Genomic DNA, 19813 nt, shown 5'->3' with positions numbered 1-19813 from the left:
CTGGCAATAGTTAATCTGCAGGGTTGACTTAATTTCCGACTTATATCTCAGTTGGCTTCAATGATAATGGGAAGTTGTGCTTTTTGAGAGACATTGTGTATGAAAACAATTGGCAAAATATAAAAGATTTATTCATTCACTCCAAAAACTTTCATGAAGTTTCACTGCACCACACACTGTGACTTCAAAGAATTCACAATCTAATGGAGATCTGGACCAGTAAATGAAACTTTCCAATGCAAAGGTATAGGCACTAGCAGTCAGAAGGCATGGGGCTCAGAGGGAATGCAGGAATTACATTCATCTCACCAAAATGTAATTGGGCATTGTCTTTTCCATTGCCAATGTTTTCCTCTTCCTGACACAGGAACAGGACAGGACCAACTTTCAAGTGCCACCTGGGGCCCCAGAGCCCATCTCAAAGTGTGGTGACCTGGATGTCATCTTTGAATATAGAGCTGCCTGCCAGAAGCTCACGGTGACCATTGTGAGAGCCCAGGACCTCCCAGATAAGGACCGAAGTGGAGTCAACTCATGGCAAGTTCACATAGTGCTGCTGCCCAGTAAGAAACAGAGGGGCAGGACAAGCATACAGAGAGGGCCCAACCCCATCTTCAAGGAGAAGATCACCTTTGCCAAGCTGGAGCCCAGAGATGTGGTTGCCTGTGCTGTCCGCTTCCGCCTGTATGCTGCCCGCAAGATGACCCGTGAGAGAATGATGGGAGAGAAGCTGTTCTATCTTAGACACATGCACCCAGAAGGGGAAATGAAAGTGACTCTGGTTTTGGAGCCAAGAAGTAATATAAGTGTGAGTATGTTAAATGGTGCTGCTAATGAAATGGTGTGTCCTCGGACCTGGAATTGTCAGCCGTTGATTTAGTACATTCAGCCTGTGAATTCAGACACCTTAATTTAATTTTCCATTTCGCTCTCCTCATCCTTATAAGCCATGATTTGCACTTCATGGTACAATAGGTTTTTCATGCCCATCTTCCCAATAACCTGATGGAAGTATTTCTTGTCCATTTTAGGAAATGACAATAGCAGGGTGGTGGAGGGCATGGAAAAATGGAGAGAGGCAGCTTGGCCTTCTGGTTAGTAAATGAGTACCCCCCCCCCCATCTCTGCCCTATATCTGCAGTATGACAGTCTCAGAGATGAGACTTTCAAGGAGAAATCCTAAACAAGTCTTCCCAAGCCAGCTGAAGTAACAGCCCTGAACTCCAGCCACTTCTGCAGACCTTCCATTTATATGCTCAACTCCTTCCATGTGCCTCATCCCTCTGCTTCCACAAGTATTTCAAGGAAATACACCATAGCTCACATGTCTACAAGATGGGCAGCTCATTACTGTTGGGTTAATGCATCCAGTGTGAGGATCTCCTTTTTAAAAACCATGGCAATTTTGGGCTATTGGACCAATCATTCATTCATTAAAAAATGTCTACTGAGTGCGTACTATATGTTAGGTCCTGTATAAGCAGTGGGGATGCAGGAAAGAACAAAACAGATGATGCCTCTGCCCTTGTAAAGCTCATAGTCTAGTGGAGCAAAGCAGCAACAGATAAACCAAGGTGGGTGAAGAGTGCAAGTGTAAGGGAAAATTTCTTTGAGGTAGCAGTAAAACACAGAGCTTGAAGAATTGAGGCGCACAAGCCTTCCGGACCGAGGGGGTAGCAAATGCAGCAGTCCGGAGTGGGAAGGAGCTTGTCATGTTTGAAGAAGAGCGAAGGAGCCAGAGAGACTGCAGTGTAGTGCGGGAGCAATTCATGTACTTGATTCTTTTTTTTTTCCTTTTTTTCCCAATTTTTATCATATTTTTAAATTGTAGAATAAAACATATTTACATAGAAGTGATAACTTTCCAAGTTCTATTTAACAAGTAGTTAGCAAATTTCAAAGAATATTATAGGTTATAGTTCCACAGTTTCAGTTATTTCCTTATTGTGAAATATAGCATATATACAAAAGAAGTCTCAAAATTAACGCCTTTAGACTTAGAATTCTGATTTTTTCATCCCTCTGCTCCACCTGTAACCTCCCCCATCTCAGCTGTTCATCCTTCTGGTTGCTCAGATCAAAACCCTTGGGAATCATCTGTGACTTCTCTCTTTTGCTCTGGAAATCCTATTGGATCTTTCTTAAAATATATCCAGAACCTGAGTCTCTGCTAGATTATTGAAATTGCTTCCTAAAGGTCTTCCTGCTTCTGCCTCTGCCCCTTACAAACTATTGTTGATACTGGGGCCAGATGAGCCTTTGAAAGCATACGGCAGTTCATGTGTTCTCTCGTCTCAAATCACTCTTTTTTCTTGAACTCTGAGTAAAGTATATCTGAAATTATGGAAAACAGAGGCCATGGGAGGTCAGAAGGGATCCTACACTATAAGGCATAGGCATAGGTTTAGTTGCACCCACATTTCTGCATGCCAGGCTCTGGGCTGCATGCTGGGGGCACAGAGCTGAATGGGGGAAATAAGCAAATGTGAAAGAACTTTGAGGGTAAAAACTCCTCCATTCAACAGCTATTTGTTGGGCATGATTATATGCCAGGAATTGGGTTATGTATTAGGGACTGAGAGATTTATAAGGATTCAGAATTTGATGGAAAAGGCAAGTAACGCAGTGATAGGCATTACTACTGAAGCTTCTATAGAAGTATGGTGGAAGGGCCATCCTCACCCCAAATTCAGCAAATATTTCATTGTTGGATTATTATCCCCTACACAGGAGGGGCTGTAAGACACCTATCAAAACTGCCTAACCCAGTAGTTTACTAATTGCCCCTCATGAAAGCCAGGGGTTCTGCAGAGATGCCCCATGGTTTTGTAAATGGAGTATTTTCCTATAGATGTGAGGAATCCTTTATTCTTCTTATTTATTGGGGTTTCTGGTAAGAAGTCATAGGAAATGATTCCAGCAGTGGAAAACAAAGGTTTAACCAGAGTCCAGTGTTCTTGTTTCTGGCGGAGAAGATGGAGGCTCGAGGAGGCTGGCTGACCTGCCCCTGCAGGGCTGGTTCCCACTCCTACTTTTCTAGTTGAATTTAGCATCTTGATCTACTTTTTTTTTTTTCTCCTCTCAAAGTGACTGGTGTATTAAGGTGGATGTTCGGAAAAGCATCCACATGAATAGATGAGACAGGAAGCTTCGGGCTCTCTCCTAGGCTCACCTTATGCCTGCTACATTGCCGATATTCATAATCCCTATGTTGGCTTCTTTATCAAACTGTTGTAAAAAGTACCCATTAATTCATTTCCTTAGGATGCAAAATTTAGCATCTGGCATATACCTGACAACCCTAAGAAGCAGAACTAGGGGCCAAATGTTATATGTTGTAGTAGATTTCCAGAGGTCATTTTCTTTCTAGTTAAGACAAAATGCTTCCTGTATTGCTTCATTCACCAAGATGCTGCACAGAACAGAAACAAAGTCATGCCTGGAGTGGATGGGTTCCATAGAAACATTCAAGCACAAATTATACAGGAGGGAATTTTGGTCTCTATTAAATGTATTATTAGCTCTCCATGTATCTTAGAGGTTTTGATTTACACCATTAATAACATCTTTGTTTTGTCTTCAGAGAGGAAATACTGAATGGCGACAGCTCTTGAAACAAATATGTCAGCTAGTAGCACAGGGGATCTCATCCATGTCTGTGTTCCCTGGGCCCATTATAATTCACACCAAGTGCACCTTTTGTAATCTTTGGCAGCAGTTGAGATTGGGTCACAATTTCACCAAACATAATATCAGCTGGCTGTACAAGAGAGTAGTACAGCGCGGGCCAATGGCTTCTTTCTTATTCTTCCCCTCCAGATTGGAGAGTCTCAGCTCAGCCCATCTGCAGTTTCCCGCAGCGACAGTGCTTCATCCACGCAGTCGCTGTCCCATGGAGGGGCGCCAGAGCTGTTAGTGGGGCTGTTGTACAATGCCACAACAGGGCGATTATCTGTGGAAATTATCAAAGGCAGCCATTTCCGAAACCTCGCAGTGAACAGAGCGCCTGGTAAGTGAGTGTCTGTTCCACCAGCTCTGGTTCTTGCAGGGGAAAGTAGAAGGCTCTGTTTGCTTTCATCTTAATCCTTTAAATTTTGCAACAAAGATGATCTTGGTATGGTTTAGAAAAGTTTTCGCAAAGTGTTATCTCTGAATTTTGTAATGCCTTTCTATTTAATTAGATTGCAGACTTCTTCGATACCTAGATGCATCTTGAAACGAAATAGGCTGGCTTCTATGTCTATAATTTTTAAGGGAAAGAATGATATCTTTTCAGCAATTAATGTGTACAGCCAATTAAAAGCAGACAATAGGTCTCAGGCCTTCAAGTATCTTTAATGAGGCAGAGCTCAGGCTTTGGAGTGAGGCAGCTCGGGGTTTGAATTTGAGTTTACAGCTTACCGACCAGCTTTGCTTTATGAGCCTGTGAAATTTACCTCTCTTTTCTGAACCTCAGTTGTTTCATATGAAACAAAAGGATTTTAATAGTACCTTCCTCATGAGTTGTTGTAGGGTTTAAATGAATCAACTTACGTAAAGCATTTAGCACAGTGCCTAAAGCATGGCAAGCATACAAAAAATGTTAGTAGTTATGGTGATGATGGAGAAACAGGCAGAGGAGGCAGAACTGAAGCTGGGACAAAGTAGAACTGATCCTCTGGGGAGCTCCTTCCTCTGAGATCGCCAACAGAACAAAGGGCTCAAGACATACCCCTGCAGCTGTAGTCCAGGGTTCAGGAAGCCAGAATCAAAAAGCTGCTGCTACCAGCTGCCTCCACTGCCTCTCAAAACCCAAGAAGTTGTTGAATTGTACTGTAAAAAAAATTAACTCACATTTTCATTCCTGATTTTGCTTGTTAGCAAAAGTAGCTAAAAGGAGCAGAAAGATGGCCTGTGCGTCATTTCTACCTTCCAGATCTTATGCAATTACATTTAATTGGAGTAACCTAATTCACGTCAAGAATGTTAGCTGCAAGAGAGTCAGGAAAATGTTGTTGCATTTCTAGCATTTCAAGTCCAGGAGATAAGCTAGAATGGAGGGCAAATGAGCCTGTCTACCAATGGATCCAGAGTCTTATTGAATTAAGTAAAAAATCAATAAGAATGGTGTAGGCTGAAGGAGTCAATGTACTCTGATTTATTGGGTCAGCAGCAGATGAAAAGCCAGCCAAGCTGGTAGCAAAGAGTTAGTTTCTACAGCCAAATCTGGGTTCTCACTCTTTTTTGCCCTCAACTGTGCTGCAGCCCACAAAGTCTCTGTTCAGTGTGTTGGCTTTTTAGACAATTATTATTAAAGCCATTGGAGCAAGTTAGTAAGAAAAGCCCTAGCACTTTGGATTATGGAATAGATCAGGTACTTAAGCCATATTTAGTGTCTGCTCAGAGTCAGGTGAGAGCTATTTAAAATGCATAATGAATGCTATTTATTAATTGCACTGCTGGGGTCTTTTTAAATCCAAATCAGCACTGGATTTACTGAAGATCTGGATTTGCATTTTTTTTCTTTAGTGTTTTCCAATTTCCCCTACTGTCCTCCTACAGTTTGGCGAGGTGCTAATAATTTGGGGTTGGGGGGAGAACTTGGTAGAGGTGAAGAGAATGATGATCTTGGAACTTAAATTTGTGAGCTGGGTGGTACCAAACAATATGTAAGAGAAATATAATGTGGTGGATAAGAGAGCATCCTCTGGAGGCTAACATCAGGTTGTGAACTCAGACTCTGCCACTTGCTTAACCATTTTGATTCTTTTTCTTCATCTGTAAAATGGGGGTCATAATTATATATACTTTATAGATAGGAATGATTCATATAGTGTAAAAGGGACCTCTTGGCACTTCCAAGTGCTTTCGATAGTACTATTGGATCTTCCTATTTTCTCTATAAAAGAAATTATGCAAAAAAGGAAATACTTGCAACAAATACTTAAAAATGAATAGAAAAAAAAGGCAAGTCCTAATTTAGAAACTGATTTTATTCCAGAATTTTAAGTAACTTTGGCATTTGGTGTATGACTTGTCATAGACATGGTGTTGCAATTTAACTTAAAATGCACCTGGCATGCTGGATCTCCACAACCAATGTAATAGAAACAGTGTGGCTGTGATGCTATTAATTAAAACAGAAAACCCAATAGTGAATACAAAAGATTTTTATTTATGTAGAATGCTGGTACTTGAGGAAAATCCAGTTTAATTAGGAGGGAATGAGAAAGTAGGCAGTTCCTTTGTGGAGATTCTGAAAGGGACCTTGTTTCAGTTTGCTAAAGCTGATGAAATACAATGTAAAAGAAATGGACTGGCTTTTAACAATGGGGATTTATTAGCTTACAAGATTATAGTTCTGAGGCCATGAAAATGTCCAAATCAAGGCATCATGAGACAATACCTGGACTCCTCTGTCAGATGGCAAGGCACACGGCATCTGCTGGTCTCTCCTTTCTCTTCTGGGTTTCATTGCTTCCAGCTTCTGGATTCAGTGGCTTCCCCTCTGTTTCTGTGACTTTCTCTCTCCGTGTGTGTCCTTCTCTCTCAACTTCTGCGTCTTTCTCTCTGTCTTTCATCATCTTATAAAGGACTACAATAAGCAGATTAAGAAGACTCACCTGGGGCATGCCACAACTGAAATAACCTAATCAAAAGGTCCCACCCACAGGAATGGATTAACTCTAAGAACATGATCTTTTCTGGGGTCTGCAAAACCTCCAGACCATTACAGACCTCTTGGTAATTTCAAGTGCTTTAGAGGTTGACTGCATTGGTTCTTCATTTTGCTTCATTCTGTTACACCCCTAGCATTGCTTTGAAACTTATCAGGCAAGATTAGGATAAATTCTCAGTTCCCATCTGGAAAAGAACATGAGAGAGAAAGATCGAGGGAACAAGAGTTTCATGAGGCAAATGGGCAGAGTTCAAAGGAAGAGGGAAAGAAGGAAAGAAAATGCCAGCCAAGCACTTAATGGAGCTGTGAGTGGGGGGAGTGACAGAGGAGTCTTGCCAAGTGCACTGTCCTCCCCTGGGGTGGGTGAGAGGGAGGTGGCTGCCGGGTCCTTCGTCCGTGTGCTACCCCAAAGGTGCTACCTGCAAGGGTAGATGCATGCTGGAAACGTGTAGTGAGCATGTGTGTGGGAGGGCCACAAATCCTGTTTGTGACTCTCAGCTTAGGTTCAGATGCTTCCTCTATAAAAAGGGCACATCAATCCTGCCCTACAGGGTGATTATGACAATGTAAAGGATAACCTTTAGGGAACTGCGAAGGAAAATAGGTTGAGCCTGAGTACTAGAAATTTTTCTTCTCTACAATATTGTTTTAAATACTGTTGGAAACAGAGGTAAAGGCTGGGGTTTAGATGTGAGAATGTTTTGCCTGAAAAGATGTCATGAAATGAAAGATAACTTTGAACTTACCAATTTGACCCAGTCAGATAATTGTTTAGATGTTTGAAGCTTTCCTTCCAAAGCAAGATAGAGGAGTTGGACTAAAGGTAGTTGAAGTCCCTCTCCTCTATCAAGGTTTTACAGGAAATATGCCACTAAGATGTAAGCCCCTGCCTCACTCCTCAGTTAAGTCCTTGCAGGGAGAGGGCTCAGGGAGAGGCAAGTTTTGATTTGATGGGCGGCAGCTAAAGGGAGCACTCTGGGAGATACAAGCCTCCACTACACACTCATCGGAATGGCTACAATTAAAAAGGCTGGGACCAACAATGTCGGTAAGGTTGTGGATTATACATTGTTGGTGGGGATATAAAATGGAACAAGCACTCTGAGAAAAGGTCTGGAAGTTTCTTATACTGCTAAATATACACTGAGAATCTAGCAGTTCCATTCTTAGGCATTTACCCAAAAGAAGTGAGATCATCTGTCAAAGGGGGAGGGAGGGACAGAGGGAGGGAGACAGAGAGAGACAGAGAGACAGAGAGAGAGAGGAGGAGTCAGGGAGGGAGAATTGTACAAGAATGTTCATAGCAGCTTAATTATGATGGCCAAAAATGGGCAGTCCTCATATCCATCAACAAGTGAATGGTTATACAAACTGAGATGATTTATATAATGGAATATTATTCAGCAATCAAAGGAATGAAATTAATGGAGGCATTCAACAATATGGAGGAATATAAAAAAACATGCTGAGTGCCTGTTTTGTAAGTCCATTTATATGCAATTCTAGAATAGGCCAAACCAATTTGTAGTGAAACAAAGCAGGAGAGTGGTTGCCTTAGGCATGGTGTGAGGATCAAGAGTGGAATGGGCTGGAGCATGAGGAAACTTTCCTGAGTGATGGAAGTGATCAAGCTTGGTAAGGGTATATGAAAAACAACTGTCTGATTTTGTGAAAACTCACCAAATGGCACTGTTTATTAATTTCATTGTATGTACATTTTACCTAAAAATGAAAAAGAACCATAAAATTTTGCATACTAGTTAATGAAATGCAACCTAAAATGTTTAGTGGTGAAGAACAATGATGACTACAACTAGGATTACTGCCGAATGGATAGATGCATAGATGTGGGGTACAGCCAGTAGAGTAAAACATTAAGAATTGAAGATTCTTGCTGGAGGGTTTATGGGTGTTCACTGTTCAATTGTTTCATATTTCCAGTATATATGAAAATTTTCTATATAAAATATTGGGAAAATTTTAGGCCAGCCAGGAATAGTTCAGCAGGATGAAGAGGATAAAAATAATATATGAGTATTAGTCATAGATAGTAGTTTTCTGCAGTTGGCATTAAATACTTTTTATTAGGATGGCATCTCAAGATCCAACCCTTTTCCCCTGGCTCAACCTTGGATAGAATAGATGAGGTACCAAGCAGCTGAGCCTGTGGGCATCCTCCATAAACCGCATCCATCCCAAGAGAAGGGGTGTGATTGGGCAGCTGGGTAAAGGCATTCCTCCGTTTTTATCTTCAACCTTTTCTCTACTCATCTAGTGTGTGTGTGTGTGGCAATGCCATGATATTAAAGTGCTATATTTTTTGAATCGTATAGATGGGCCATTGAAGATAAAACAGGATCTTTAGAAATTACTGAAACTAGCCCTTAGAACCTATTCAGAACCAACATACAAATGAGCTAGCAACATGAACTAGTCTTAGCCCGAGTCAGGCAACAATGTGCAAGCACTGTTCCAGGCACTTTCAAGGTAATATCTCCTTTAGGACACGTGGTCAGTGTTCAGTAATATTGTTGTCATTATTGCTGAGTTGGCCCAGGCTTTTCTACAAATCTGTTGGCAAAGGATCATCTCCAGGTCTGTAAATAGCTGATGGTCCAGAGGAAAAAGCAGTTTTCGGGGGCTGGCAGATATATAGAATCCTGATGTGCATTTACATCTGCTTTTGAAAAAGTTGCCCTTAAGAATAGGAAACATTTGATTGTCTTGGGAGTTTGGCTTCATGGGGAAGCAATTTGCTAATAATTTAGCAGCTCTGTTTTGTTTTTATCTTGGGCCTGCCACTCAATTACTTGTCTGACTTCGACATTTGATTTAATCTCTCCCAATTTGACTTTATTCTCTATTAAATGAGGTTAACAAGCTAACGTTACATATACAAGTCCCATGTTTAAAAAAGTTAGCACCTCTGTTGGCAGGTTCTCTCTCACTCCATCTTCATCTTTGCTATAGCCCCTTCTATTATGTGTTCCTGCATTGTTCACGTATAATGATCCTTGTCAAAAACTATCATTAAGATGTCTCTTCCAGTTAAAAACAAGTTCTCCAGCTTCTCGTCATGTGCCTGATTAGCCACACATGATAATTACATCCTGAATAATAATACTTACAGTGGCAGCAAATTAACCTTGTTAGGCACACACAAAGGCAGCGACTAGAGGAAAGAAAAACAAAACAGCAAATCAAGCTGCCTCATGTTTAGTATGAAGAATATGTGGGACACTACAGACCGAGTGCAGGGAAATAACGGACTAAAACAAAAATGATTAGATTAGGGACATATGACCATTTTTGAAGATGTTGGTCCAGTTTTCAGTTAAATGTCATGAGTATTTACTAATAGCCACTAAGTGCTCAGAATTCTGGGCAACTCATAGCCCCTTTAAGATTTATATGTGGTGCTAACTTACTGAGCGTGTGTGTGATATCCCTTCGCCTGTATCAGTTCATTTAATTCTCACAATGATATCAAAGTTAGAAGAAAGTCTTAAAAGCAATAGAAGAGAAAAGATTGTTGCCATGGTATGTGAATTTATCTTAATGAAGTGGTTTGAAATAAAAAAAATACAGGTAACTAAGAGGAATGACAGAAAGATGGAAGACAGACTTCTCAACAGCAGTGATAGAAACTAGAGGACAATGGGTTAATATTATCATGTTCCCAAAGAGAAAAACACTCTCAACTTAACACTTCGGGTCCTGAGTGAAGGCAAAATAAAGATGTTTTCCACAAAGTATGAAAAGTTTATTACTGAAAGAACTATTAAAGGATACATTTCAGGAAGAAAGACATTGAACTTGGAAGTAGTGAGATGCAAGAAAGAAATTGGTGAGCATATAGGTAAATATAAACATGCATGGATTGCATAAAAAAACAACAGCAACGATAGTAAAAAAGACTAATATTGGAGTACAACACAAAGAGGAAATAAAATTCCACATAGCAATATCATGGAACATAGGGAGGGATGATAGAAATCAAAGAATTCTCAGGTCCTTATACTGCTTAACAGGAGGATATGGATATTGATTAATTTTAGACATTAAATCAAGTGTATGTGGTAACATTTTAGCTCAATTTCAAACCAATAGAGGGAATAAATAAGCATAATAAAAATATAATTAATCTATAGGGGTCAGGCAAGGGATTTTTTAAAAGCATAGAAGATACTGAATAAATAGAACAAACCCACGTGACAAAAATAAACGAAACTATGTCAGTAATCATAATTAATATAAAAGGACTAAACTTGCAAGGTAAAAGATAGATTTATGATTAGATTAATATCTTGCTTTTCTTCCCACTCCCTCCCTGTCCTCCTTCCCCATTCCCTCTCATGCAAATTGCATTTTATACTGGGCCCACTTAGTCTCACAATGTATAAGAAAAAAAAATATTACCAACAAATCAGGCTTAGCTTAGGAATGCAGGAATGATTTAACATTAGGAAAATCTGCTAGCATAATTCACCATATTAACTGATTTATGAGAAAAATTATTTATAGGTGCAGAAGCTTTTGAAAAAATGCACTATCCATTAATAATAAAATAACTCTTAGTAGATGGGTAACAGAAGGTATATTAGTCAGTGTAGTCTATCTAGGCTATGTTGCAATAACAAATAAACCCTGCAGGAGTCATTGCTTAAGGGGCACAGAGTTTCTGGCCAGGGTGATGAAAAAGTCTTGGTGATGGATGTTGGTGATGGTATCACAATATTGTGAACCTAATTAGTATCACTAAATTGCATACATGAAAGTTGTTAAAACGGGAAATTTTGTGTCATATATAAAGTTTTTAAATAGAGTGTAAAAACAAAATGTGGCCTCCATGTTGCCATGGAAGGAGAAGAAACAGCATGGAGGAGTTTTTCTTGGGTGGGGGTGGTTGAATATAGCTATGATTGAAGCTCACACATCACTTATCATATTCCAGCCTTCAGAACTCAGTCACATGGCCCAGCCAACATGCATCTGGTGGGAAGGCCACTCCCTTCATTTGATATTTGATCTGAATCACTATCACATTATTCACCTGAGGAAGTTTACTGGACCTTTGCCTCTAAAAGCCTTTAAAAATTCTGTCTCTCACTGTTTGGAGCTCTGGAAGCAGTCTTGTTTTCTAATCATAAAAATGGTCTGAATTTCTGAATTCTGTCTTTTTCCATTCACTGGTCAGTTCATTCCTAAGTTTATCTTTTTTCCCCTTCTCAAATGTAGCCAACATACTAAATACCCATTTCTAACCTTCCATTTTTCAACCTGTTTCTCCAGAGCAACAGACTCATTAGACATATGCGCTTCCTTCCAAGTTAAAGCTGATGACAGTTTTACCAAGACATAATATGGATTATATATCCCTACTGTTCTGTCCTCTGATATTAGTTTCCTCTTCAACTGGCACTCAAATTCTAGGCCAAACATCCATTTTTTTTTTAAATGATGGCACCATTCCAGTTCAGATTACCAGTTACTACAACAGTCAGATTTTGTGAGGAAAACAGAAAATACCCTATGTATTTTTGAGTCAGAAATTGTTTAATATGGGGCTCAATCCATTGGAAGACTGCTTTCAGGAAATCCACACTGCAGGCATCCCAGGGAAGTTTCCTGTGCACAAAAAAGGGGTGATTCTCATAAGGAAGTTTGAAACTATGGGCAGTACCCCTTTGTTGCTATCTGCCCAGGTAGAGTAGTGACTCTTCTTCCCTATACTTTCCAGCCTCATACAAGTACCTTTCATTAGCGGATTCTAGCTGGAACCTTACTGGCAAGAGATTTTGAGGAATGTAGTATTAAGGCTTTATAACCCTGTAGTACACAAAAGAGCTTGGAAAGATAGAAATGGTATTGGATATCAACAATGAATACATGGCACAGAAGGGAACTTGCCTAACCTAATAGTGGGCATTTTAAGAAAATCTACACTAACCGTCATTCTTAATCCTCTAATTCTTTTAAAGTCAGGAGGAAAGATAAGGATTCTCACGAGTATCACTTTTACTCAATATTTCACTTGGAGGCTCCAGGCAGGGCAGTAGAATAAGAAAAAGAAAGAAAAAAAATTAAAGCTTGATAGGAAGAAACAAAACTGCCTTTTTTTTTTTTTTTTTTTTTTTTTTGGTAGAAAACCTGGTTATCTGTATTGAAAACACAAGAAAACTAGTAAGTTTAAACTAAGATATTTCTTATAATACAAGATCAATTGTGTCCTAATATATCAGCTGCAAAGAATTAGGAGGTAGAGTTTTAAAACATAAATACTTAAAACAGCAGCAACATATCTAAGATATCAAAGGATAACAATAACAAAAGATGGGCAAGAAAACTAAGGAAAAATTACAAAACCTTTTGAAATACACAAAAGAAAACTTGATAGAGAGATATACCTTGTTCACTGATGAGAATACTTCATATTGTAAAAACAACTTTTTCAAATTAATCTACAAGTCCAGTACAATTCCAACCAAAATCCCAACAGTATTTTTTTGGTCTGTTTTCCTTTGTTTTGTGTTTTGTTTTACAGGACTTGACAAGCTGATTCTAAAATTCACATGCAAGAGCAAATTATAACCAAGAAAGAGCTTAGAATAACCGAAACAGTTTTATAGATTACAGAGGAACTTTCCCTAGCAGATACCAAGGCATATTATAAAGCGATGAAAATAAATCTCTTCCTATCAGCTTAGGAAGAGACACTCAAATCTGGAAACTTGACACCTGACAGAAGTGGTATAACAATCGGCAGGGAGAAAATGGACTATTTAATGAATAATGCTTTTCATAGGGAAAAAAAAAAACCGAAATCCTTACCTCATATCACACCCAAAGATGAATTTCCAGGTGAATTAAAGATCAAATGTGAAAAGCAGATTCTTAAGGCTCATAGAAGAAGAAAGTTTGGGAGACTATTGAGTTTGGGTAAGAGTTCTTTGAAACAGGTTTTTTTTTAAAGCATCAACTGAAAAGGAAAACATTGATAAATCTGATTCCACAGAAATTCAAAATATTTGTACAACAAAAGTCATTATAAACAAAGTGGAAAGATAAGCCTCAGTTATGGAGAAGATATTAGTAATAAATATAACTAGCAAATATTTTGAATCTAGAATTCATAAAGAGCACTGTGATCGACTCCTAGGTGTATTCTGGAGAAATTCTCAAATATTTGAACAGTGCAAAATGTAGAATTATGTTTTATATGTTCACTGAAATCATTTAAATTCTTGATTATTGAAACAACTAAATGTCCATTAATTGGGAGAATGGATAAGTGAATTGGGGCTTATTCAAACCCTGAAATTCTATACAACAGTTAAAGGAACCATGGGTATATGTATCTATATAGATAACAGAAAATTTAATGCTGAGTGAAAAAAGCGAAGTTTTTCTACCAAAAGCAAGTTTCAGAAGGACATAAACTATAATATTAGTTAAGTATTTTTTAATGTGAAAAACACTGCAAAATGTATTTTTAATATCTTTATTTATAACTATTTATATAGTGAAAGTCTAAAAACATACATGGCAATGATAAACTCCAAGCCTGGGATAGTAGTTTCCTCTAGTGAGAAAAGTTGAACAGGATCAAGGAGGGATACTCAGGGACTTCAATGATAATGTTTCATTTCTTAACAATCAAGCATTTAGTGTCTGTGACAGTCTAGGTCCTAATAAGAGATTCATCCAGTTTGTATTCTCAGCCTGATGCTAACAAAATTCATTCACCCTTTTCCTCTTCACCCCCATTCCCGCAAATGATATTTATTTAAAGTTGTATATACTCATATGACTTATTTCATCAAAATGAGTTTCAAATTAAGTGTGAAACACCACTATTTAACACGTTCTAATGCCACAGCATCGTAGTAGTGGGGTCTAGCTAATGAAGAACAACCATAAGTGACTGTAATATAAAACAATGTTTGTAATATCCTTCTCACAGTGCCTGACACATAGTAACTGCTTTCATCATCTTCTCCAGTCATGTGTCTGGATGGTAAGACATATTCTGCACTAAGCTGGAGTTGAAAAGGAAATTTAGGAAGAAGCATTTGTTATCAGGGATTTGCTCCAAAAAGCAGTATATATGACCAGAGGGTCATTACAGATTAATGCAGTCTCAGAGGCCTTCAATTCATTTAGAAATATACTAACACTGCAAGAGCCTCACCATAAGATCTTGTAATATTTCATTTGGGGGGACCGTTTTATTTTAGTTCAATTTAAAAATAATTCTCATATTCAAATAATCATAACTGAACATTTTGGATAAAAAAAAAATAGACTCCACCTAATTGAAACCATGAAGGACATAAACAAAAATAAAAAAACCAGCAAATATGACAAATGTTAAATTTCACAAGTCTGTGTGGTGGGTACTTGGAAATCTGTAATATTCTCTATGCTCATATGTATATTTCAAATGTTGCATCATTATTAATAAATTAAAAGGGAAGGGGAAGGTAAATTGCCAAATTCCTTTCCTTTGCTCTGCATCCCAGAGAATCATGGTCACCTGGGGCCTGAGGCTGTAGTAGTGTTGGTGGAATATTATGCTGCCGTTGGGCAGGTATTCTGTGTGTGCTAAATAACTAACCCCAGGGTTTTGTGCTGTTTCTTTGGGGAAATGTTTTATGAGTTTCAAATGAAATAATTTGTGCCGTGATAAATTGGGAGTTATATACCACTAAAAATTTGAGTACATGTGACATCTTCCTTTAGGAAGAAGCAAGTGGTCAGTAAAGCTGTTGTCAGGGACTGAGTTGGATGAGCAGCTTCCAGGACTATCACGAGATTATCAACCATTCAGCCTTTTGACGATGGTTCTGAGTTACTAAAGACACTGAGAGGCTTTCTGGATCACCAGAAGAGAAAATATTACTTAGTTTTGCATCAAGTATTATCAATTTCCAAACAATTAAACAGAAAAAAAGGGCTCCTTTATTTGGCATATTTATGTAACTGGGCTCCTGTTTCTCTTTCTATTCTGACTGGTGCTCTTCAGAGTAAATCACTGAACCCCAAAGACCATAATTTTCCACAGTTTTGTTCCCCTGCTCTTCTAGACAAGTGGAATTTTCTGAGCACAGCCACTGCTGCCTCTGGATGTTAAAAACTAAGCTCATTATTATTGTTTGTAGTGTTCCCTTTTGAATTGGGACAATCACTAACATTTCCCTTCCTTTGGTCATGTGTTCTCAGATTGGATTGTATATAAAATTATGACTTTTTCTCTTTGTCATACACATACAATCCAACTTCAGTGATGGTGGTTTTGTAGTAAGTGGCCTTTCTCATAATTAGAGAATGATCTCCTGACAGGATAAAGCTTGAGATTGCTCTCTTTGTGAAATGAGCAGGTCCTTGTTTGCAAGATTTGCCAGTAGAATTGCCAGAGCAGTTTGGTGACTGGGCTGAACTTTTCCTACAGAAATTATGTAGCTAGCTGTACAGCTACGGAAACGCAAATTCACTCCCCCATTGTTGGTTTTTTGACAGCTTTTTCCGTAGAACAGTTTGAAGAGTGGAGAGCCTTGTTTCTGAGACAGAAAAGTGTTTTCACACCTGAAGTGCAATTTCACACCTTGTGTTTCTCAGCAGATAAGTGCATAAAATAACACATCAAACCGGAATAGAAAAAGATCAACATAGAAAGAAAACTGCAGGTTGTAATTTGTTTCCTATCTTACGATGCTCTTGGAGAGAACAGAAAATTACAGAGATCTGGGTTTACACTTTTAAAAGTTTGACTGCTCGTTAGTGGGAAAGAGAGCAGTAAACACTTGAAGCCCACATTGAACAAAATGTACAGATTGATAGACCTGGAGAAATACCCTAATGTTTAGGTTGAAAAAAAGAATAGTATGCGCATACGTCAGTGGTAAAAATTGTAAAGTTCCCTAATAGTTGAGACAGTCAAGAAATTGCTAAATCACTTGATTTGAATAAAAATAAAATTGTTTTAGGAGATTTTTTTTCTTTGTGGTGAGCCATTCAGGAATTTTAGCAAAAGCAGTAGTAGATATTTAGATGTAGTACAATTTAGATGTTTTCTTTTCTTTCCATTTTATAGCATTATCATGCAGGGATGACAAAAACAGAGGTTTTTGGCTTTGTTTTATAAGTTTGAAAACTTGAGGTTAAAAAAAGGAGGGATGAGCTCCATAGCTAGTCACCAACATTCATTATAAAATATTTGTTGAATGTCTACCATATGCTACTAGGCCAGGCATTGGAGGTACAATTGTAAACAAAGCAATCCCTTTCTCTACCATTGGGGAACGGAGAGTCTTGCAGATAAGAATAATAATATTGGGTGATAAGCGCTTAAGTTGGCTCAAACTAGGTTTCAGTGGAGCCCACAGGAGGGTTATCTGAACCATTTTTAGTGGGAGTGGAGTAGAGGGGTCAGCAAAGTTTCCTGGATGAAGTGATGTCCAAAGTGAATTTAATGATAGAGGTAATCTGAGGGTGGGATTGCAGGGCATAGGAAGGGGTATTGGGCAAGGTGAGAAAACAGCATGTACAAAGGTGAAAGGGATAGAGAGCAAGGTAGGTTGGGGGAAAGAAGGTAGTTCTAAATGGTAGAAATGCAGCGTTTGAAAGCAACAGTCGTGAGCAATGAGAGTGGAAGATAATTGGGGCTAGAGTAGGTAATCTATACTAAAAAGTTTGGCTTTTATCCTGAGACTAGTGGGCAGTTTGAAGGTCTGCTTTTTGTTTACTAGCGAGAGCAGTATGGCCAAATCTGCATTTTACAAAGATTGCTCTGGCTGAGACTGAGACAGTTTGTTGGCTGGGATATCAGCTAGGAAATATGCGGTAATGCAAGTAAGAGATGCTGGTGTCCTGAGCTTACCGTGTACACCGAGATTTCAGTGGCAATGAGGATAGAAAGAAGTAGGTGGATTTCGGAGTTATTTAGGAGGTAGAATCAACAGGACTTGGTGATTGATTGATTGTAATGGAGGTGAGAAAGCCACTCTTGTCACAATTGAAGTCTCAAATTATGGCTTAGATAATTGGGTGGATGATGCTGCTGTTCTTAGAGATGGGGAACATCATAGCAGCAAATTTTTGGAGTGGGGAGTATGTTGAGTATGAGATATGTGTGGGATGTCCAAGAGAAAATGTATGACATTCATTCGGGTCTTGAACTTGGTAGAGAGGTTCTGGGTCAGAGCTACAGACCTGGTAGTTGTCACTGAAGCCATGGGTGTGGATGAGATGATCCAAAGAGTATGTAGAGTGAGGAGAGAACAGTTTTTGACACAGCATAAAAGAATATTTGACTATGAAAAGAAAAGCACATGCAAAGCACTAAGAATTTATTTTTTCTTGTTACATAAATAAAATGTGGACAAGGAACTGTTGTATGTCCTCAAACACTTTGCACTTATGCTTATGCATCTGTACACTCCTGTGTGCTTACAGGTTCTAAATGGCCTTAGCAATGTGCCTGATAGTGGGCTGCATGAAACATTAGGCACTCAAGGTAATAATCCCTTTCGGTAACTCATGTAAGATGCGTTGATCCATCAGCAAGTACCAGACCTAAGGATGCTGATTGGTCTGTTGAAAGGAGAAATTTGCAGCCCATATACATACCACAGCATACTAGCAAAGGGAAAGAACTGATGGCTTTTTCTTTCTTTCTTTTTTTCTTTGTTTTAGACACATATGGAAAGCTCTTTCTCCTCAATTCTGTGGGCCAACAGATGTCCAGCTGCAAGACATCCATTCGCCGTGGTCAGCCCAATCCTGTCTATAAGGAAACCTTTGTTTTCCAGGTTACCCTCTTTCAGCTCTCTGATGTCACATTGATGATTTCAGTTTATAACAGGCGCACTATGAAGCGTAAAGAGATGATTGGTTGGATTGCTCTGGGCCTAAATAGCAGTGGAGAGGAGGAGCAAGACCATTGGGAGGAAATGAAGGAGACCAAAGGTCAGCAGGTCTGCAGATGGCACACCTTACTCGAATCCTAGTCTTGCCAGCAGGTGTTTGTGTGCTGTCTTCGTTGTCACCTGTGTTGCTGACTCCTGACACCAAGTCAGCATATCCTGGAAGGCTTTATAAAGACAGGCTTCAAATGGGAATTCTGCTAACCCTAGGATGTTCTGGGTGGAGCTTCTGGGTTTCTAAAAGATTTAATTGGGCATTCAGAATTCTAATTAAAAAGAAACCCACATACATAGCCAAGTGTACTATATGGAAAATGTTACCATAATTAAGACCAGTGATAATGAGTTAATTTGTGCTAATGCCATTGCATTTTGGTTCAGACTATGGAATGAAGTTTCTCCTGCGATCTCTCTTTGCTTGAAGAGATGCAAAGGAGTAGTTAAATGTTATTATTTGCAACCACTTATCTGTATAAAGCAAAATTTTCTTAACACAAGGCAAAAAAAAAAAAAAAAAAAAAAAAAAGAAACCCTGAAATAGAGAAACGAATTAGATTCTGAGGCTGAGAAAAGTATGTAACTATTATTCATAATCCCCTATTTCACATTTTCTCTTTATCAAAAAATCCCTCATTTATTTACATAGTAAGTAAGCAAATGTTATAAACTTGCACTTATGAGACAATTTGTATTAATTAAATACCTCTTATTTCATTTATATATTGGGATTTTGTATGAGATTTGGTTAGATGAATTTTTTTGAAGCCAAAAATGAGTTCAAAAAACCACTGTTGCAAGACAACTTGCCTCCTTTTGAATGTGTAAGATTTCAAACTTGTAACTTTCAAGATTTTTATGCTTTCTCACCTAATAAATTCCTTCAGAATGAGAAGAAAACCAAAAACTGATTTAAGTTATGAATTTATTGATTTTTCTGAATCCAGAGATCTCCTTTTGGATTATACTTTTTTAATATTCAATTATTTACATATTTTGAATGTACTTTTGCATGTAAATCATATTCTTTTTTATGCAATATTTTCAATCATTATAACATAATAAATGGCACACAATGGGTCCTTAATTAATATTGATTTGATAGACTTTTAGAAATGAACATGTTAAACATCTATGAATGAAGAAATATTTTCAGCTTGCATGAGATGATGCTAAATTATTCTTTGAGCATTTGAAGTGCCTATAACTGTCATTTTTTCATGGCATTTACAAC

General features: G+C 38.5%; 1 protein-coding gene across 3 annotated transcripts in view; it reads left to right on the top strand.

Annotated features, from left to right (window-relative positions):
- The window catches only part of SYT16 (synaptotagmin 16), a 298395-nt gene extending 279281 nt beyond the window's left edge, over positions 1 to 19114 (top strand). For all 3 annotated transcript variants that reach the window (XM_037832578.1, XM_037832577.1, XM_037832579.1), the window contains 3 exons: positions 368 to 808; positions 3820 to 4009; positions 18353 to 19114. In XM_037832578.1, the coding sequence (XP_037688506.1) occupies positions 368 to 808; positions 3820 to 4009; positions 18353 to 18666 (945 nt within the window). In that variant the 3' untranslated portion in view covers positions 18667 to 19114. The remainder of the gene's footprint in view (positions 1 to 367; positions 809 to 3819; positions 4010 to 18352) is intronic.
- The last annotated feature ends 699 nt before the right edge of the window (positions 19115 to 19813 follow it).

Source organism: Choloepus didactylus, chromosome 4 (genome assembly GCF_015220235.1).
Source record: "Choloepus didactylus isolate mChoDid1 chromosome 4, mChoDid1.pri, whole genome shotgun sequence".
In the NCBI taxonomy this organism is placed as follows: Eukaryota; Metazoa; Chordata; class Mammalia; order Pilosa; family Megalonychidae; genus Choloepus; species Choloepus didactylus.
This window is presented reverse-complemented; position numbering and strand designations above follow the sequence as displayed.